Raw genomic sequence first — 22,185 nt, 5'->3', positions numbered from 1 at the left:
TTTGAGGGGACACTCCGGGCGCACTCCCGGAAACTGCGCAGAAATTCTCAAAGCATCTGCGTGTGGGGACTTCGGATCCAGGACTACATCTCCCAGAGAGCCTCGCGGCGAATCCTCAGGTGATTGGTTGACATTGACAGCCAATACAGCTGCGAGGATCTAAGTGCAGCCCAATCAGAGGCGTGAGGGGGTGGGATCTCCCACGCCGAGGCTAGACTGAGTCCAGAGCTAACGGCTTTCTGAGCTTCCCAAATCGCTTAGGGGCTGAGAAACGCGCCCCGGCGTCCTTGACGCCACGTTGGCCTCGGCTTTGGGTCCACTCCCGAGCTCTCTCAGTAACCCCGCCTCTGGCTGCGCGACTCGCCGCTCGGTGACTGGGAAGAAAGCACGTGGCGCAGCGCTTGCCGCGGGCTCGCGCCCGGCCCGAGGGAGGTTCCCTGGCGTGTCGGACCCTCTGTCCCCTCAGAGACCTAGCTGCTCCGGCCTCCCCTGCCCGACTGTCCCGGCGCTGGCTGGCGTCGCGCTCGGCCGTCACCTGTGCAGAGCGGCTCTTCCCCGCCGCGCCCCCCGCGGGAGGAGACTCGGCAACATGTCACCCGCCTTCCAAGAGCTGTCGCAATCCGGTAACGCTGCGGCCCCTCTGCTCGGTTCGGTTGCGTGTGTAGTGATCCGTGCTGTGGCCTCTTCACCCCTCGGGTGTTTTCTCTGCAGCGGGAGACGCCCGGGGGGATTGCCCTGTGAGCCGGCGGCCGCGTTTGAACTTGGCCCAGTATCTCCTGAAGGCCACATCTTTTTTTTTTTTTTTTTTGCTCCGCTTCTTACCTAACCTGCTATGCCCTTTCCTCCGCAGGCAAACAAGTCATGAAAACTTGCAAAGCATCCTGCTCCCCATTCGCCCGAAACACTCGCTTGACGTCAAAATAAATAAATTTTGCCGTTCAGTGCAGCCTATTCCAGCAGGGCGCGGTGGAAGTTTTGCATGATGTAATGTTCTTATTCCGTAAATGTTTATTGGGCACCTTCTGCCAAAGAAAGTTCAGGTGCTGAGGCCAGTTAGGGAAACCCACACAACTAGTTTTTTTTTTTTTTTTTTTTTTTTTTTAAGATTTATTTATTTATTTGAAAGGTGGAGTTACAGAGAATCAGAGGCAGAGAGAGAGAGAGCCTCATCTGCTGGTTCACCCCCGAAATGGCAGCAAGGGCCGAAGCTGGGCCCATCAGAAGCCAGGAGCCAACAGCTTCTTCCAGGTCTCCCACAGGGATGCAGGGGCCCAAGAACTTGGGCCATCTTCTGCTGCTTTCCCAGGCCATAGCAGAGAGCTGGCTCGGAAGTGGAGCAACCCCGACTCGAACCAGCGCCCATACGGAATGCTGGCACTGCAGGCAGTAGCTTTACCCGCTACACCACAGTGCTGCTCACAAGGCAACTAGTTTAAACTGCACGGAACTTTTATTTTCCGGGTGTGTTTCTGCAAACGCCAGTGTGCTTAAAATCACTGTTACCAATCCCTGCCTGCAGATACTCAGTCAATCTGACGTTGGTGGTCTGGGATCGAGTGTAAGAGAAAACGAGTTGAGCTAAGAACTGAAATTAATTCTAGCTTTATAATAAGCTCTGGGTCTCTTAGAACGTCATCCCTGATTATGATTTGTGTGCATATGTATGTCTAAAACAAAACATAAAATCGTGTGAGATGTAAAGTAGGAGACGCAAAAACAAGAGTTAGTAATGAGGACGGAAGAGTAGCTGGTGGAGTGAGAATTCTCAGTTCTTTTGGGGAGTGAACCAGCGCGGACTGAGTCCGAGTCGGGAGCAAGGAGCTTCTTCCAGGTCACCCACCTGGGTACAGAGGCCCAGTTTCTTGGGTCAGCCTCTGCTGCTTTCCTAGGCCTATCACAAAGAGAGCTGGATTGGAATTGGAGCTCCAGGACGTGAACTGGCGCCCGTTTGGAATGCTGGCATCATGAGCAGGTTGCCTAACTTGCTGTGCCAGGTTGCTGGCCCTTTAATGAAGTTTTTAAATGAAGAGCTTGGAATTCTTGAATCTTAAAGTTGGCCATTAAGGCTAAATGTCTGTGATCTCAGACCATTATTGTGTTCCCTTGGGGAAGGAGGCTTGTGGGCTAGCAACTACTTCTTGTGAGAAAATTTTAGCTATATCTTCTAAAGGTTTCTTGGGTTTCACCTTTGCTTAATACTATACATGTTATTATGTATATTAATGAATGTTATTATGTAATTAATGAATAGTTGATGACAGAATGAATCAATGATTCAGCCAAAGCCCTTCTGTGACTTACTGACATCCAAGGGAGGAAATACTGTATTTAAAAAATTGGAATAATACCCAAAGAGATGCCTGCAAAATGTGGCAAGCTGATACACACTAGAAATTAGATATCTAAAAATAAAGTGCAAAGTATCTTGCCAGGGACTTAGAGGGCAGTCATAAGATCTTTAACATAGCAAAAGCAAGAAACTGCTGAGAAAGCGTTAGGGAACATTTGATTACAATGCAGAAAACAAAAATGTCATTTCTTTTCTGTATGTGTTCCCCATTTAGCACAAAGGGAAGGGGTGTTCTAAGTGAATTGTACCTACCTGTTGTCACTATATCTCCAGGGGAGATGTGTTCCTGACACTGTAATTTATTACTTAAATCCGTTTACCAGGCGTTTTTGGTTTCTGCCTTCATCTTGTGATTCTTTAGGATATTTCTTCAAGGTGGTGCTACCACTTGATTTCAACACCTGATTGTTGCTTTAGCCTGTTAATTCTATGTTTTTTTTTTTTAATTTTATTTATTGATTTGAGGGGTAGAGAGAGAAAGGAGGAAGAAGGAGCTCCCATCTGCTGGTTCATTCCTCCGTCTGCAGTGGCTGGGGCAGAAGCAGGAAGCTGGGAACTCAACACAGGTCTCCCAGCTACTTGAGCGTCACTCTGCCTTCCAGGATCTGCATTAGCAGGAAGCTGGAGTTAGGTACTGGAGCTGGATATTGAACCCAGGTACTCCAGTATGAGATACAGGCATCTTAACTGCTAGGTCAAACACCCACAACCTGTTTATTTTTTGGAATGTTTGCTGAGAATCAGAATATTATATACCAGAAAATTAAGTGTTAATGATGGAAAACAAGCTCAACAAAATACATTGGTTTGATTCACTCAAACTGGAGAAAATGCTGTGTGACCTCTTAAGCTCACTATCAGCGCACATTCCTTGAGACTGTCCTCTGTTCTGCAGTTATCTTCTTCTGGGTCTCCCACATGGATGCAGGGGCTCAAGCACTTGGGCCATCCTCCACTACTTTCCCAGGCACATTAGCAAGGAGCTGGATTGGAAGTGGAGCAGCTGGTACTTGAACCAGCGCCCATATGGGATACCAGCATTGCAGGTGGAGACCTTACTCGCTATACCATGACACCAGCCCCAATACAATGGATTTTTAAGGACCTCAGTTATAGAGGCGTTTTGTGCTCAGTCCATACAATTCCCATGCATATTTGTTTTATTGTATATTCTCTTTTATCTATATTTCCCATTCATTCTCTATTTCACATACGTCTGCATATTTGTAGGTTTCCTTGCAGACTGTATTCCTTGCAGACTGTCTGTGTATTTTTAGTTTATATAATGTTATCTTGGTGGCTAATCATTTTGAACTTTTATTTGAGAGGCAGATATATACTCCCTCCCTTCCTCTCTCTCTTACACACACACACACAGCTCTCATCTGAATGCCTGCAATTACAGGCTAGGCCAGGGTGAAGCCAGGAGCTGGGAGCTCAGTCCAGGTCTCCCATGTGGGTGTGGCAGGCATCAGATTACTTGAGTCATCACTGCTGCTTCTCAGGGTCTATATTAGCAGAAGCTGGAGTCAGGAGCCAGAACTGGGTATGGAACCCAGGTACTTTGATAAGGGTTGTGATTATTTTTCTTTTCTAGATTTATTTATTTATTTGAGAGGCAGAGTTACAGACAGAGAGAGGGAGAGACAGAGAGAGAGGTCTTCCATCTGCTGGTTCACTCCCCAAATGGTTACAACAACTGGAACTGGGCTGATCCTAGTTTATCTGAAGCCGGAGCCAGGAGCTTCCCGGTCCTGGGTCTCCCGCTTGGGTGCACGGTCCACCTGGGCCATCCTCCACTGCTTTCCTAGGCCACAAGCAGAGAGTTGGATTGGAAGTGGAGGAGCCAGAACATGAACCGGCGCCCATATGGGATGCCCGCACTGCAGGTGGAGGCTTAGCCTACTATATACCACAGTGCTGACCCCATGGATATCTTTTTTTTTTTTTTAAAGATTTATTTATTTTGAAACTCAGACTTACAGAGGGAGAGGGAGATGGGGAGGGGCAGGGAGAGAGGGAAGGAGAGATCTTCCATCCTCTGGTCACTTGCCAGGTGGCTGCAATGACCAGGACTAGGCCAGGTCAAAGCCAGGAACCACGAGTTTCTCCCTGGTTTTCCACTTGGGTGGCAGGGGTCCAAGCACTTGGGCCATCTTCTGCTGCTTTTCCCAAACCATGATCAAGGAGCTGCATTGCATTGGAGCAGCTGGGATGTGAACAGCGCCCATATGGGATGCTTGTGTTGCAGGTGGTGGCTTTACCTGTTAGGCCTCAAACACTGGCCATGGGTATCTTAACCAGAGTCTAAACTGTTATGCTGAACATTCGCAAGAGCCAGCTGTATTACTGTGGCATATCTGGTTATCAGTGTGTAGTATTCCACAGTGAACATTGTTCTGCTCTCAGGGAGCACAGAAGAAAATAGGTTGGTGTCATTGAGGTTTGTTTTGAGTGATTTGTATTGACTTTGGTAGACAATTGGGAACTATTGAAGGTGCTTAACATTTTTCTATAGCTGAGTAACCTGGTAGTGGTGCATTGGGTGGATTTGGAACAGAGGGTGGCCAGGTTTGGTATTGATCTCTTTGTAGGACCTTTGACTTTATTTATTTATTTTTTTTCATTTGAAAGGCAGAGTTGAGGCCCATGTCATTGCATAGCAGGTAAAGCTGCCTCCTGTGGTGCTGGCATCCCAAATGTGCACTGGTTTGAGTCTCAGCTGCTCCTCTTCCAATCCAGCTCTCTGCTAATGCACCTGAGAAAGCAGTGGAAGATGTCCCAAGTGCTTGCCCCTGCACCCACATGGGATACTCAGAAGTTCCTGGCTCCTGGCTTCAGTTTGGCCCAGCTTGAACGGTTGTAACTATTTGGGGAGTGAACCAGTGATTGGAAGAGCTTACTCTCTCTCTCTCTGTCTCTTTCTCACTCTAACTCTGCCCTTCATATAAATAAATAAATCTTCACTTGAACTTAGCCAAAAGGCCAAGAAATGATAATAAATAAATCGTAAAAAAAAAAAAAAAATAGAGGGAGAGATTTTCCATCTGCTGGTTCACTCCCCAAATGGTCACAACGGCCGGCCTGGGCTAGGCAAAAGCTAGAAGCCAGGAGCTCCCTCCAGGTCTCCCACATGGGTGCAAGGGCCCGAGCACTTGGGCCATCTGCTGCTGCTTTTCCAGGTGCATTAGCAGGGAACTGGATCAGAAGTAGAACAGCCAGGACTTGACCCAATGCCCATATGGGATGCTGGTGCTGCAGTTGGTGGTGACTTTATCCTTTATCCTCTACACCACGATGCCAGCCCTGGACCTTTGATAAAAATGCTTACAAAGTGCCTCCACTTGTATGATATTAATTGCATGGATATACCCTAGAGCTCAGAGATGATTTGTGATGGTTGGCATGTGTAGTCAGGGCCTGAAGAAAGGGTTCACAGTTAGCTTAGAAGGTGAGTTGAGTATGAAGGGCCTTTTGGAGGTAAAAGCTGTAGGGCTTGGAATCTGAGTAGATGTTGGTTATCAGGGAGAACAAAGAGTTAGATAATACCGAAATTTTAAGATTATGCTTTTGGGAAGGATGTTGCTGTTCACAGAAATAGGGAGATCATGCAGAGAATTTAGCAAGTTTGTTTTTGAAAATTAGATTGAGAAGCAGGTGGGTATTTTAGGTGCTGTTATCAGATGAACAGTTTGAAATTTGAGTTTAAGATTGGGGTCAGGTGTTTTGGTAATTAAAAATTCATTGTTGACTACAAAAAATGTTAGAGTGTGGTGGAGTAAGACATCATGTTAGAAAGATAAGGAATTTGTGGGTGCTGTGGTATAACAGCTGAAGGAGCGAGGAGCAGTAGATGGGGAGGAAGTGGGATGTGTTGGGGTGATGATGATCATGCATTCTTTTTTTTGTTGTTGTTGTTAAAGATTATGTCAAAGGCAGAGGGAAGGAGGGAGAGAGGGAGGGAGAGGAGAGGAGAGGGGAGGGGAGAGGAGGGGAGGGGAGGGGAGAGGAGAGCAGGGGAGAAGAGGGGAGGGAAGGGGAGAGGAGGGGAGGGAAGGGGAGGGGAGGGGAGAGGAGAGGAGGGGAGGGGAGAGGAGAGGAGAGGAGAGGAGAGGAGAGGAGAGGAGAGGAGAGGGATTCATCCATCTGCCAGGTCACTGCCCAAATGGCTGCCACAGCCAGGGCTGAGCTAAGCTCAAGTCAGGAGCCAAGAGCTTCTTCCCATCTCCTATGTAGGTACAGGGACCCAAGTACTTGGGCCATCTTCCGCTGCTCTCCCAGGCATATTAGCAGGGAGCTGGATCAGAAGTGGAACAGCTAAGACTCGAACTGGTGTGCATATGTGATACCTTCAGGCAGAGGCTTAACCTTCTATAACACAGCACCAACTCCTGCATTCTTTAAGTGCAGAGAGGATACGAGTTAGCTGAACTGTAAGAGTATTTTGAGGTAGAGAGGTGATAAATTTGAGGAACTTCCAATAGAAAACTTCTTTATATAGGATTGGGCTAGATCACTTACAGAGTGAGAAAGATGAGGATTTGGTTGTAAAAAGAAAGCAGAGGGCCTCCCTCAAACCCCATTCCACCTCCCCACCCCCCTCCACCCCCCCACCCCTGCCCAACCTGGGAGGATTAAGCTGCCACCTTCTGGCAGCTTCTGCTTGTCCCAGCCCTGGTTGTTGTGGCCATCTGGGGGAGTGAACCAGCAGATCGATCTCTCTGTCTCTTCTTCTCTCTCTCTCTCTCTATGTCTCTACCTTTCAAATAAATAAATAAATTTAAAAAGAAAAAGCAGAGGTTGGGATAGCAGATGTTGGAAGTGTTCAGGGAACTCAAGAAAAGATGAATCAAGGAGGTTCAACATTATGAATTTTCATTGACTGCAGTCAGCATAGTTTGTTGCTTTCCATTAGTTCCTAGAAGCCAGAAAGTAGAATTGTAAGGGGTAGGAACCGGGGCGTTTTCAGAACCAAGAATTAGAAATCAAGGAGCAAGGGGAAAACTGAGAAGTTTGAGAGTTTGTTAGCCAGTTGCTAGTGCATAGATGGAGCAGAAGTGAGTGAAACACTGCTTGCAGGCTGTTAGTTCTGGCAGTGCGTGAGGGAGATGTTCAAAGCTGACACTTTAAATGGCTATTTGGAATTACTGATGGTTTTTAGGTATCCATGCTAAATCTCCCTGTTAAGGGAATATTTAAAAAGAGCCCCAACGTCTTTCTTGCACATCCTGGCCTAGCCTAATATAGCTTTGCTCATTGCTCCTTTGTTTTTATCATCTCTGAAGCAGAAATAGCTATAGCTTCCTTTTACCTTGGTTGGGTGCTTCATCAGTGATTTTGTACCATGTACATCTTTTATTGTATTAGGTGCTGTCATGACTTAATGACAACATTTTTGGGAAGCATTTTTCTTTTTTAAAAAATATTTTGTTTATTTATTTGAGAAGTTAGAGTTGCAGACTGAGAGAGGGAGAGACAGAGAAAAGTCTTCCATCTGCTGATTCACTCCCCAAATGGCCACAATGGTCAGGGATGGGCCAATCCAAGGCCAGGAGTCAGGAGCTTCTTCTGCATCTCCCACACTGGTACAGGGGCCCAAGCACTTGGGCCATCTTTGTTGCTTTCTTTGGGAAACATTTTCCTAATGCATCTTTTATGAGCTCCTTTTATTCTATTTTTTTTTTTCATGTTTCTTTATTAAATGTTCACTTTCTTTAAAACAGATATAAAGAAAACTCCACAGCATGAAATTGAAGCCATTCTGCAGAAGAGGATTATGGTGCTGGATGGAGGGATGGGGACCATGATCCAACAATACAAACTCACTGAAGAACACTTCCGAGATCAAGAATTTAAAGATCATGCCAGGCCTTTGAAAGGCAACAATGACATTTTAAGTATAACTCAACCTGATATCATTTACCAGATCCATAAGGTAAAGTATTCTTACACATTCATTCAAGTTGTTTCTTGTACCAAGGTCAGACCACTGTGCTAGGTGTTCTGGAGAGTACAAAAGAAAGAGGGATTTATTCAGAAAGCAGATATTGGGTATCAAATAAAAGTTGTGTATTCTGGTAGGCACTTGGAATAGGATGAGGAAGATAGTTTTGCTGCTCTTGAGGTGTTAAACTCCAGTGAAAAACATTAAAAATATGGACAAATTAAGGGTTTCATATTTACTATCTTATTTAAATCACCAAAACAGCTTTATGAAGAAATAGTGAGAGGTGGTATCTTAGTTCAGGCTACTATGAAAAATTACCATAAAGTAAATGGCTTCAGCAACATACATTTATTTCTCATAGTTCTGGAGGCTAGGAAGGCCATGACTGAGATCCAGCAGAACTGGTGTGTGGTGAAGACCTACTTCCTGGTTTACAGACAACCATCTTCTCCTGTGTTCTCACATTGTGGAGAACAAAAAGAGGACGCAAGGTTTTGGAAGGTGTATCAGTCAGCTTTTTGTTACTTTAACGAAAATAACTGAGACCTTCTTAGAAAGGGAGAAGGTTTACTTCAGCTTACAGTTTTGGTGGTTCACAGTCCAAGATTGGGTGGCCCCATTAGTTTGGCATCTAATCAGAATGGAATGCACGTGGAGGGTCTCACATGAGGAACCCAGGAGCAGGGAGACACAGTGGGGCACTCCTTATGTATCCTCTGTGTGGTCTTTCCTTACAATGCTATCATGATTTGAGTTTTGAGCTGCTCCTAGCAACCTGATATAAGTTGATCATTTTTCTAAAGCCCCTCCTTCAGACTCCATAACAGGATCAAGCCTCCATTCTAATCCTTCAACCATTAAATCCATTAACCAAATTTTACATTAAGTAAAATTTTGGAGTTTAAATGTCTGCATGACATTGGGGGTCAAATTTTGTTCAGTCCATCAACAAAGGACATTGCTATGTTCTCAATGTCCATGTTTCCCAAGATCTCTTTTTCTGTTTTTTTTTTTTTTTTTTTTTTTTTAAAGATCTATTTATCCATTTGAAAGAGCTACAGAGAGGGAGAGACACAGAGAAAGAGATCTTGCATCTGTTGGTTCACTCCCCAGATGGCTGCAATAGCCAAGCCGAAGCCAGGACCAGTAGCCTCCTTTGGATCTCCAATATGGGTGTCAGGAGCCCAGGCACTGGGGCCATCTTCTGCTGCCCCTCCCAAGCTACCAGCAGGGAGCTAGACTGGAAGTAGAGCAGCTGACACGAACCAGCATCCATATGGGATGCCAGTATTGCAGGCGGTGGCCTCACCCATTAAGTCAGAACGCCAGCCCCATCTCCCAAGATTTCTATTTGCCCAGTATTAGGTGTATTAGGAGGTGCCCTTATAGAAGAGGCCAAAGGGAGCTTATTAACCCCTCCCACCAGTTGAGAACACAGAGGATACTACCTATGAACCAGGAAACAGGCTCTCAACTGTTATAAAATTCTAATATGTAAATACCATTCACGTTTTAATTTATATTTTGGTCTGATTTTCTGTACTTGGATATTTAAAAAATATTATTTATTTATTTGAAAAGCACTTTCAAGATGCCTGCAATTGTCATGGCTGGGCCAGGTGAAAACCAGGAGCCCAGAAATCAATCTTAGTCTCCCACTTTGGTGGCAGGGATCCAGGTACTTGTGCCATCATTGCTGTGTTCCAGGGTATGTATTAGCATGTAGCTGGAATCAGAAGTGGAGCTGGGATTCAAACCCAGTCACTCAAGTTTGGGATGTGGGTGTTCTAAATGGCTACCTAACTGCTGTGCCAGGTGGTTGCCTCTATAATTTTTGGATTTCTAAGTTAGATTGTTTTATATGAGGGTACTTGTAAAAGCTTGTGGAAAAATGGAATCAAAAAACAAGTTTATTTGGGTGCAAGAAATTTTTGAAATCCATTATGATAAGCATTTTCCATGAACTCTTTGAAGTACCTTTGTATGGTTTAATGATTTGCATTTTTTGTGTTAGCATTAAATATTCAGTTTACTTAACACCTCTTCCTAGTTATTAAAGTAGTTTTTAATTTTTCTTACTCTTTTTAAAAAATATTAAATTTTAATTAATTTGTTATTATATATATTTTTTCAAGTTAACTTTGTCAGAGGAAAGGAGTCACAGTAAAGCATCCTTCCTCTTATCTGAGGCTGCTTGGGTCCAGGCTCCAAATACAGCTTGGTGACTGGGAGTCTCGTGGATTTCAATTCCCAGCCATCCTCCTCAGCCTTTTTTTTTTTTTTTTTTTAAGATTTATTTATTTATTTGAAAGGCAGGGTTATAAAGAAGGAGAGGCAGAGTCAGAGAGAAAAAGGTCTTTCATCCACTGGTTTACTTCCCAAATGGCTGCAACGCCCAGGGCTGGGTTAGGCTGAAGCTAGGAGTCAGGAGCTTCTTCTGGGTCTCCCACGTGGGTGCAAGGGCCCAAGCCTTTAGGCCATCTTCTGCTACTTTCCGAGGTGCATCAGTAGGGAGCTGGATGGGAAATGGAGCAGCCAGGACTCGAACCCAGGCCCACAAAGACTGATGGTGCTGCAGGCAGTGGCTTAACTTGCTATGCCAGCGCTGGCCCCTCAATTTATACTTACAAAAAACAAACCCATAGATAAGAATAAGTTTGATTTGACTGCCACTCCAAACTGCTATTTTTTTCCCCAGAGGCAATTACTGTTACAAGTTGGTATAGTCTTTCCAAATCCTTTTAAAAATGTATTTATATGTTTATACATGTGCTGGTAGAAAACTCAATACTGTTCATGTGTAAACTAAATGGTTTCATGCTTTTTCCATTTCTATTTTCTATTCATTATCTTAACTACATCAGCCTATGTAAATATATATATTTTGCACTATAACATGTAACAAAATAGATATACTGAAGTTATTTCTCTATTGAAGGATATTTGGAATGTGACAAATTATTACAAATGCATATATGTTATTATAAATGTGTATATGTTGGTTTTCATTTCCCAGTTCTTCAGACACTGCTCATCAGTTCAGGAAGGGTTGAGTTTTTTCACTTTTGGAAAATAAAGAGGGTTGAGAGTCTCTAGGGAATTGGGTTGACATTGAGGTGGTGTCTCAAAAATGAAACCAGGAAGACTGATTTCCGACAGGGAGGACAGCAGGGCACAGAAGTCTACAAGGTTCCAGGGTTGCAGATTTGAGGTTTCAGAGATAATGTACTTTCAGTATGCTTATCGAGAAGGTAGGGGAAGCATGGAGAAGGTAAGGGCACAGAAGTAATGTTTGTTAAGTGCCCCTTAACTGCCAGATACTTGTTGTGTTATCTTGAATTATCACATAGCCACCTTGTTTGCACAGAAGAGTTACGATACTTACAAATGAGGAGACTGAGACTCAGCTTAAGGAACTTGACTAAATTTGCATGACTTAGTATACTAACTTTGACTTCAGGTTCTGTGCTGTATATTTAAACCCCGTGTCTTTCTGTGACACACTTATACCATGTGCATCTCTAGCTTCTAGTGGAGTGCCTCACTTTTACTCAGTGGTCAAACGTGGTTGTTGATGGTGTTGATGAAAGGACATTCTTATTTTTGGGGAACAGGGACTCTGAAACTCCTAAAAATTGACTTTACTATTTCATGTTGTAGGAATACTTGCTGGCTGGGGCAGATATCATTGAGACAAATACTTTTAGCAGCACTAGCATTGCCCAAGCTGACTACGGCCTTGAACATTTGGTAAGAATTCCATTTTTGCTCCTATCTAAAAAGTTTATCAGCATTTGCTGCATTAGTAATTGCTAGTGAGAAAACCACCTGAAGCTACAGAGTTAAGCTAATACCTAGTTATCTGTTGTTTTGGTTGAGACAGGGAAAGTAGTTTGAATTTCTTCTTAATAACAGCCCATTTATTTCCCAACTGTCTGCTTTAATGGGCAAGAAATAATCAAATGAAAATGATACTTATATGCAGAGACTGTTGATAAAGGCATACTCTTTAGCTGTGTACACATAATTTTATGAGGCCTTTTAAAGCATTTGTTGATAGATGTGTTTTTTCTTTCCTTTTTTTTTTTTTTTTTTTAAAGATTTATTTATTTATTTGAAAGGCAGAGTTACAGAGAGGTAGAGGTAGAGAGAGAGAGAGAGGTCTTCCATCTGCTGGTTCATTCTCTAAATGGCTGCAGTGGCTGGAGCTGCACTGATCCAAAACCAGGAGCCAGGAGCTTCTTCTGGGTTTCCCACGCTGGTGCAGGGGCCCAAGCGTCTGGGCTGCCTTCCACTCGTTTCCCAGGCCACAGCAGAGAGCTGGATCGGAAGTGGAGCAGCCTGTACCCAAACTGGCACCCACTGGGATTCTGGCACTGCAGGCGGCGGCCTTACCTGCTACACCACAGCACCGGCCCTGTAGATGGTTTTTTAAATTGGGGCAAAATACACATAAAATTTATCATCTTAACTATTTTCTTTCTTCTGAAACTAATACTTTACTGTTTGCTTGAAGATGAATCATGTTAATTTGGATTTTAAACAAATGATATTTCTTTTTTTCATAGAAAGGTATTTATATTGTTTTTCTGATTATAGAAGCAGTGCGTACTATAGCAAATTTAAAGTTGATCCATCATCTCATCTTAATGATTTTTAAGTGTAGAGTTTAGTGAAATTAAGTATACTCAGATTATTTTGCTGTCATCACTGCCATTCATCTGTAGAACTTTTTATTTTGCAAAACTGAAATTTTATATCCATTAAACAATAATTTCCCATTTCCTCCATTTCACTGTCTCTGGCATCCACCATTCTAACTTCTGTCTCAACGAATTTGACTATCCTTGTACCTCATATAAATTGAATCATGTAGTGTTTATCCATTTATAACTGATTTAATTCACTTAGAATAATGTCAAGAATTCATCCATGTTGTAGTATGTATCAGAATTTCTTTTATTAAGGTTGAATAATATTCCACTGTATGTATATATCACATTGTCTTTCTGTATTCATTTGTCAATGGACATTTGTTTTGCTTCTGCTCATTTGCTGTTGTGAATATGCAGTGGTACTACTATGAATATGTGTATGTGTTTACTTAGTCCCTGCTTTTAGTTCTTTTGCACACACACACAGAGAAATGGAATTGCTGAATCATATGATACTTCTGTTTTTAATTTTTTGAGGGACTGTCATACTGTTTTTCTTTATCATATATACAAGAGTGTATATATGATAAATACCATGTGGTATGGGAACTTCTTGTAGATTATTATCTTCCTGAAAATTTGATAAAGTATCACAAATAAGAGTATTGCAAGTGGACATCCTTGTCTATTTCCAGATCTTAAAAGAGATTTCAGCTTTTCCTCATTCTTTATGATATTGACTATGAAGCTGCCATACACAGCTTTATTATTTTGAGGCTCATTCCTTTTATATCTTATTTGTTGAGAGTTTTTATCATCAAGGGGTGTTAGATCTTATCAAAAGCCTTTTGTGCCTCTAGTGAGATGATCATATAGAATTTGTTCCTCATTATGCTGATGTGATTTATTACATTTATTGATTTGAAAATGTTTAACCATCCTTGCTTTCCTGGGATAAATTCCACTTGATTATGGTGTATGACCCTTATATGCTTTTGGATTTCATTTGCTACATTTCATTAAGAATTTTTCCATCTATGTTCATCAAAGATATTGGTCTGTAGTTTTCTTTTCTTGTTGTGTTTTGTTTGGTTTTGTTTTACTGGAACACCACCACAGCCATTATTTACATATCACAGAGATGAGTTGTTACAAGAGACCCTATGTAGCTAAGAAAGCCTAAATTATTTACTACCCAGTCCTTTCAAGAAACAGTTTGTCAACTCTTGTCTTTAACTATTGCAGAAGTAACCAGAACATAATTTTATTTTCTCTTGATAACTCAACAGACATTTGATCTCACAAGGATCAATAATATGAGAGAAATCAGTGTCAGAGTATTCAGGAGTACTTACATGGAAATAGATGTATGTATCTGGAAAAATCCTACACAGAAATGGGGACTTTAGCATCTACCATGTGGTATGGGAACTGCTGAGTCACAGCATAGTGGCCTGAATATAGTTCACAATTAACATATTTTCTGAGCTAGTAGAAGGGGGGAGTGAAAAGGAGTCAAGCATAAATAATGAGAGGCATAGGAAATGTTGATTACCTTGATTTGATCAGTGTTCATTGTATACTTTTATTGGACTACCACAGTGACCCTATAAACAGTTACAACTATTAAGGGTTAATGAAAAGTTAAAAAGCTAAAGGAAATAGTTATGCTATCTAATCTAATTTGATCACACTTTAAATACATGTAATGAATTGTACTGTAGCTAATAAGTATGTATAGTTAAAATAATAAAACTTCATTTATAAAAATAGGCATCGGTCTATATTTGCCTGTAGGTCATATGTAGTGTGCCAGCTCCCTATTTAGGATCTTCTCATTTCTTATATACCTGATGGGAGAATCCAAGGTACATAAAATCTTAGATTGGAAGGAATTGTAAAGATCGTAATCTAGGACCTTCCGATCTGGCCTGTGCAAGAGTTTCCAAATGGCCATGGACCTCCTTAAATTGTACACAGCACTTTGTGCTAGTGAGAGGTTTCATTGTCCTTTATCATATTACTGATTCCAACCATTATACAGTGAAGGAAATGAAGGCCAGGAGAAGTTGTTAGCAGAAGGCCATGACAGAACCAGTCCTAGAGCTCAGGTCTGCTGCCTCTGAAGTGTCTTTTCTGCATTACTCTACTTTTTCCTTAATTATATCAATTTATTCTGTGACATGCAAGATGACGTGCCACTAGCTAGCTTGTGGTTAGGGAGAAGAACCTAAAAGTGCTTCCCAGGAACTTTTGCCTTTCCCTGCTGCCTTTGAAGACTAGGGCATCTGATACACCTTTTTTGGCTAAGATTTTACTCAGACTTCAGATTAATGCCCTGTTTATTTATTTATTTAAGAATAAAACTGGGTATTAGATGGTCATGAATTTCTTATTTGTCTCATGGAAGAAGTGAAGCATAAGCTAATGTTTGTGGTTGATGTTATTAGGCCTACAGGATGAACAAGTGCTCTGCGGGAGTGGCCAGAAAAGCTGCTGAGGAGATGACGCTCCAGACAGGTAAGGATTGTTCTTCCTGTTTTGATTTTTCTCAGCAAGAATGTTCTATCGTTAGTTCAGGCTTTTCTATATGACCTTTGGCTACGAGCAATGCTGCAGATGTGGTGTTTTGCTTGTTTGCAGATTACTTCTCTGCAGTTCCATAATCAGGCATTCAGCAACTCTGTGAACTGACGCATCCCTGTGGGTCTTGGGCTTAGGCTTTACTCTTGTACACTGCTGGTGGTTAGCTTGTCTTTGTAGCTAGGTCCTTGATTTCCTTGTATATTTAGAGCTAAAATAATTTTTCTTTTCTAGAAGCACATTATCAGGTTATTGAAGTAGCAGTAGGCTATTTTATTTATTTATTTATCATTAGGAATTTTGGTCTCATCCCTTTAAAGCCACCTTGCTCCCTGTGATTGGCTTAGTTAGAAAGATAGCCCTTTCAGCATTTCCCCTTTCTACTACTGATGTCCTTGAAGACTCTGCTGCACACTGAAGAGCATTAGATTCAGTCTTGCTGGGACTTGAAAAGAGGATCCTGAAATAATCTCCTGGCTGGCTGTCATCAGAACACTTGGGCCCAGCTAGTGGGAGGCTTTGGGGGAGAGAAAGAAATGGAAGAAATAAATGGAGCCCCTTAACATTTGGAAATGTGGTTATTGCCAACAGGAACGATGTAGAGCAAAATTGTTAGTAAGTTAGACACAGCATGCTAATGAAGACCAAAACAATTTACCGGATGTCTGTTTCTGAGAGATAATGTTTAAATCCATAGAAATGCATATACTAGCATCCTAGCAGCCTTGTCGGTCAGAGGATATTTAACCAGCTAATACAGGGAGAGAAAAGGCATTTTTCTTATACTCACATTATTACCCCACTTTGGGGAAGATAATGAAGTTTTGGACCTATAACCTGTTAAAAGGCAGGATTATCAAGTAGTTGGTGGTTTTCTTCAGTTCACTTGCAAAGCATAACCCATTCAGTGGCTGTAATCACCAAAGGTAATGAACAGTATGACCCCTGGCTTGTGCTATTTTATGTTAATGAACAGAACTTCTCAGGCTGTTTTAGAAGTATCTGGACTCTAATCTAGAGGAAAATTTATTAAAGAATTAATAAAATAAAATTTAATCTGCTTCATACTTCCATTGCAGGCTTTATAATTCTTAGTCTTGATTTAATAATTACCGCCAGTGAAGAGCCTCCAGTACAGTACTGGAGAACATTTAAGTTGAATGCTGCCGTGAGGCAGTTTTGCAGAGCCTCTGTTAAGTTCAGGACCTTCACAATTTCTTTATAGAGAGAGTTTGTCCAAATACAGCTATGTTTACAGAAAGGGATTACTTACTGAAACAGTTTGAGGTCAGCTGTGCGAGAATTCAGTTTTTTGGATTGCTTGATCACAATATATGCCTAATTCCTTTCACATATGTACCAGTGTATCTGAGCAGGCCCTGTGAACAAATATATGTTAGCAAAATCTCTGAATCATGTCTCTATGTGGGATAAGGACTATAAAAAGCCTCATGTTAGTTCAGTAGAGGTCAAGTTTTATTATCAAATGAATTTGGAAGAAAATTGGGACCTTTAGGAAATTTCTGGATTTCAAAGTTGTGAACGGAGGATTGTAGACCAAGAAGAATCTTTTAGCCTAGTGATTCACAACAGAGGAATGGAACTGTTGGGCCTGGTGTTGTGGTGTAGTTGGTAAAGCTGCTGCCTGTGATGCTTGTTCTTGTCCTGGCTGCTCCATTTCCAGTCTAGCTCTCTGCTATGGCCTGGGAAAGCAGCAGAGGACAGCCCAAGTGCTTGGGCTCTTGCAACCATGTGGGAGACCAGGAAGAAGCTTCTGGCTGCTGGCTCTGGCCTAGCCCAGCCCCAGCCATTGGAGCCATTTGGAAAGTGAACCAGAAGGTGGAAGATCTTGATCTCTCTCTCTCTCTCTCTCTAACTCTGACTTTCAAATAAATAGAATAAATCTCAAAAAAAAAAAAAAAACACACACAAAAAAAACAAAAAAACAAATTGAACTATTGAGAAATTTCACATTTGTTTTTCTTTTCCCATAGGAGTTAAGAGATTTGTAGCAGGAGCTCTAGGTCCAACTAATAAGACACTCTCTGTGTCTCCATCTGTGGAAAGACCAGATTATAGGAACATCAGTGAGTATTTATCATATATAATCATTGAGCTTGGGCAAGTACTTCTGTGCTTTAGTAATCTGTAAATCTGTAAGATGGGATCAGCAGTAGGGTCTGCTTCGGAGTTATCATGACTTCATCTGTTTGAGGAATTCACAACAATGCCTGGAATATAGCAGACATCTTTTTATTATTGTTTGAGTTCGCTTTCAGATGTACATGGTATGTCAGTTCTCCTTTATCGGCTGTGAAAGAAAACAACTGAAATAAAGCTTTAGATTGTGAGGCTGAGAAAATGTGGATACTAGATTTTGGTCTATTATATAATAGTCTACTATATTCCCATTTAGTTTATCAGAATACAGTCCAAATTATCTAAATGTACTAGCATTATAAACATTAAAAACTAGTGTATTTGTGAAAACATACTTGTTATGAAAGTTGACAAAAATTTCAGAAATATTGGTCAATTTCTAAGCATCAAGATTATAAAAATAATAATTAAAATGTTAGAACTAAATAGTAATGTTACTGAATATGATAATGGGTTTTATGTACATGAAAAACTTAGGCAAGTACAGTTAGTAAGCTTTTGGTGATAGAACTTTGCATGTCACAACACCACACTTTTCACCAGGTGTTGCTTATGCTGGGCTTATATGTGATTGGTATTCTTTGGTCTAGACCTGACAGTGGGGAGTGAACCTCTTTGCTGTTGTGCAGAGTGAGGTGAGAAATACTACAAACATAAATTGGTCATTTAGACTTCTCTGTTGAATAGCTGAGCTTTTCTTTTTTTTTCCTTTTTTGGTTTAAAGGTAAAGTGGGGAGAAGGATTACCTCTCAGGTGGAAATAGATAACCCAAGACATTTCAAACAAAAATTTTATTTAAGAGTAATTGAATATTTTTGGGTTTGAGATTCAAATTGCCTATCAGACAGCTTTCCTTTCTGACAGAGTTGGTGTAAGGGCAGGAGCAAAATCCACAGACTAACAGCCTTTTATCACAGAGAGTCTTTGACTCAACCTGTGATGCATCAAATCAGTGTGACAGGTTTCTCACACTCATCTCTTAATGGCTGATTAAGATGAACTGTGGAGAATGATACATTGCATAGTTCAAGAAATTCCTACACCTTCCTACTTACTTCTCAGCTCAAACATGGGAAGTGGAGATTATATAGGAAGTGTTTAAGAGCATCCACATTCACTGTTTATGTTCCATCACTGCGTATTTTTTTATTTGGTTTCTTATATAAGGTAGTGTTGTCCTTAAACTATGTGCTGTAAACCAGCAGTGGTTCAGAGAGGCTGGATCTGAACTCACTACCTGGGGTCATTCAGAAGATACAGATGAGCTGGATGTGATTTATTTTTTGCAGCATTTGATGAGCTTGTTGAAGCATACCAGGAGCAGGCCAGAGGTCTTCTGGATGGTGGGGTTGACATCTTACTCATTGAAACTATTTTTGATACTGCCAATGCCAAGGTGAGTTAAAAGAATAAAAAGGGATAAGGCTGGGTTGAGGGCTGTGAGGTATCCCCCAATATAGTGAGAAGATAATAATCCAAGTTAAGTAAATTTTGTGTATTTGCTCCCTTTTACTCTTGAATATATATATATATTTTTTTTTGACAGGGAGAGTGGATAGTGAGAGACAGAGAGACAGAGAGAAAGGTCTTCCTTTCTGCCGTTGGTTCACCCTCCAATGGCCGCTGCGGCTGGCGCATCTCGCTGATCCGAAGCCAGGAGCCAGGTACTTCTCCTGGTCTCCCATGCGGGTGCAGGGCCCAAGGACTTGGGCCATCCTCCACTGCCTTCCCGGGCCATAGCAGAGAGCTGGCCTGGAAGAGGGGCAAACCGGGATAGAATCCGGCACCCCAACCGGGACTAGAACCCGGTGTGCCGGCGCCGCAAGGCGGAGGATTAGCCTGTTAAGCCACAGCGCCGGCCAACTCTTGAATATTTTTAACTGGGGCCAGTAGAGTAAGAAAAATGTCAGTGGAGTTGTCTTTTTAGCTTTTAAAACATTTTTTAACTGATTATGAATATATAGCTACTATATATATATTATATATCCATACACACTCATTGTAAATTCAAAAGGTACATAACTATATGGAGTGATAAGTAAATATCCTTCCTCTCCTAATCCTTGGCTATCCAGCTGTCTTCCTAGACCCACGATTATAGTTTGGGGTTCTGACAGAGATTCTCTGCAAATATAAACATGTGTGTGTGATCCTGTGTTTGTGTTCTTTACAAATGTACAAAGGTATATAAGTGTATGAAGTGAAAAGTAAATATCCCTATACATATGTCTTTGCACAGTGTGTCTAAATGATATGTTTTGACAAAGGAAATTGCTGAGTCAGATTTTATCTTTAGTGTCAAATTACCCTCCGTTTGCATTCATTTATACTCCCATCAGCAAACAGGGTCAAATAGTGCTGATTTCATTATCCCTTCTGTAACACCAGATATTCTTAAACTCTTTGAACTTTTCCAGTTTAAAAAATGAAAATGTGACCTCCCTGTAATTTTAATTTTTGTATGTCTTACTATAAATTGAACATCTTTAGTTTTAGAGGCAATTACAGTTCCTTTTCTGTGATTTATGTACTGTGCCTTTATTGTATTGGATTTTTGTTCCTTTTTTAAACTTTTATTTAATAAATACAAATTTCAAAGTACAACTTTTGGATTATAGCAGTTTTTTTCCCCATAACCTCCCTCCCACCTGCAACCATCCCATCTCCTACTTCCTCTCCCATCCCATTCTTAATTAAGATTCATTTATAATTATCTTTATATGCAGAAGATCAACTTAGTATATACTAAGTAAAGATTTCAACAGTTTGCACCCACACAGATATACAAAGTATAAAGTACTGTTTGAAGACTAGTCTTACCGTTACTTTGCATAGTACAACATATTAAGGACAGAGATCCTGCATGGGGAGTAAGTGCACAGTGACTCCTGTTGTTGATTTAACAATTGACACTCTTATTTAAGATGTCAGTAATCACCTGAGACTCATGAGCTGCCAAGGCTCTGGAAGCCTCTTGAGTTCCAAACTCCGACCTTATTTAGACAAGGCCATAATCAAAGTGGAATTTCTCTCCTCACTTCAGAGAAAGGTGCTTCCTTCCTTGACGCCCGTTCTTTCCGCTGGGATCTCACTCACAGAGATCTTTCATTTAGATAATTGTTTTGCCCCAGTGTCTTGGCTTTCCATGCCTGCGAAACTCTCATGGGCTTTTTAGCCAGATCTGAATGCCTTAAGGGCTGATTCTGAGGCCGGATTGCTGTTTAGGACATCCGCCACTCTATGAGTCTGCTGTGTATCCTGCTCCCCAAGTTGAGTCATTCTCTCCTTTTTGATTCTATCAGTTATTATTAGCAGATACTGGTCTTGTTTATGTGATCCCTTTGACATGTAGTCCTATCTTTCTGATCAATTATGAACTTAAACTGATCACTTTGACTAGGAAGATAGCATTGGTATATGCCACCTTAATGGGATTGATTTGGAATCCCATGGCACGTTTCTAGCTCTACCATTAGTGCTAAGTCCGAGTGAGCATGTGCTGAACTGTACATCTCCTCCCTCTCTTATTCCCACTCTTATTTTTAGCAAGGATCACTTTTCAGTTAAATTTAAACACCTAAGAGTAATTGTGTGTTAACTAAAGAGTTCAACCAATGGTATTAAGTAGAACAAAAAAACACTAAAAAGAATAAATAGTAAGCTGTTCCTTGACAGTCAGGACAAGGGCTGATCAAGTCATTGTTTCTCATAGTGTCAGTTTCACTTCAACAGGTTTCCTTTTAGGTGCTCAGTTAGTTCACATATCAGGGAGAACATATGATATTTGTCCCTTTGGGACTAGCTTATTTCACTCAGCATTATGTTTTCCAGATTCTTTCATTTTGTTGCAAATGATTGGATTTCATTTTTTTTTTTTTTTTTTTTTACTGCTGTGTAGTATTCTGTAGACTACATATCTCATAATTTCTTTCTCCAGTCTACTGTTGATGGGCATTTATGTTGATTCCATGTCTAAGCCTAGCTGTTGAATTCCATGTCTTAGATATTGTGTTGCAATAAACAGAGGTGCAGATAGCTCATGTTTGGCAATTTAATTTCCTTTGGGTAAATTCCAAGGAGTGGGATGGCTGGGTCATGTGGTAGGGCTATATTCAGGTTTCTGAGGAATCTCAACTGTCTTCCAAAGTAGCTTTACCAGTTTGCATTCCTACCAACAGTGGTTTAGTGTCCCTTTTTCCCCACATGCTTGTCAGCATCTGTTGTTAGTTGATTTCTGAATGTAAGCCATTCTAACCAGGGTGAGGTGAAACCTCATTGTTGTTTAGATTTGCATTTCCTTGATGGCTAGTGATCCTGCGCATTTTTTCATGTGTCTGTTGGCCGTTTGGATTTCCTCTTTTGAAAAATGTCTAGGTCCTTTGCCCATTTCTTAAGTGGGCTGTTTGGTTTGTTGTTGTAGAATTTCTTGATCTCTGTAGATTCTGGCTATTAATCCTTTATCAGTTGCATAATGTGCAAATATTTTCTCC

The 22,185-nt window shown here is 41.3% G+C and overlaps 1 protein-coding gene across 2 annotated transcripts in view; it reads left to right on the top strand.

Annotated features, from left to right (window-relative positions):
• Window positions 1-239: 239 nt before the first annotated feature.
• The window catches only part of MTR (5-methyltetrahydrofolate-homocysteine methyltransferase), a 152,101-nt gene continuing 130,155 nt past the window's right edge, over window positions 240-22,185 (top strand). For both annotated transcript variants that reach the window (XM_062210681.1, XM_062210680.1), the window contains exons 1-6: window positions 240-623; window positions 8,074-8,285; window positions 11,958-12,047; window positions 15,403-15,472; window positions 17,530-17,622; window positions 18,985-19,091. In XM_062210681.1, coding sequence (XP_062066665.1) covers window positions 590-623; window positions 8,074-8,285; window positions 11,958-12,047; window positions 15,403-15,472; window positions 17,530-17,622; window positions 18,985-19,091 — 606 coding nt within the window. In that variant the 5' untranslated portion in view covers window positions 240-589. The remainder of the gene's footprint in view (window positions 624-8,073; window positions 8,286-11,957; window positions 12,048-15,402; window positions 15,473-17,529; window positions 17,623-18,984; window positions 19,092-22,185) is intronic.

This window comes from Lepus europaeus, chromosome 14, assembly GCF_033115175.1.
Source record: "Lepus europaeus isolate LE1 chromosome 14, mLepTim1.pri, whole genome shotgun sequence".
Taxonomy (NCBI): Eukaryota; Metazoa; Chordata; class Mammalia; order Lagomorpha; family Leporidae; genus Lepus; species Lepus europaeus.
The sequence above is the reverse complement of the archived record's forward strand: the minus strand, read 5'-3'. Positions and strand labels throughout refer to the sequence as shown.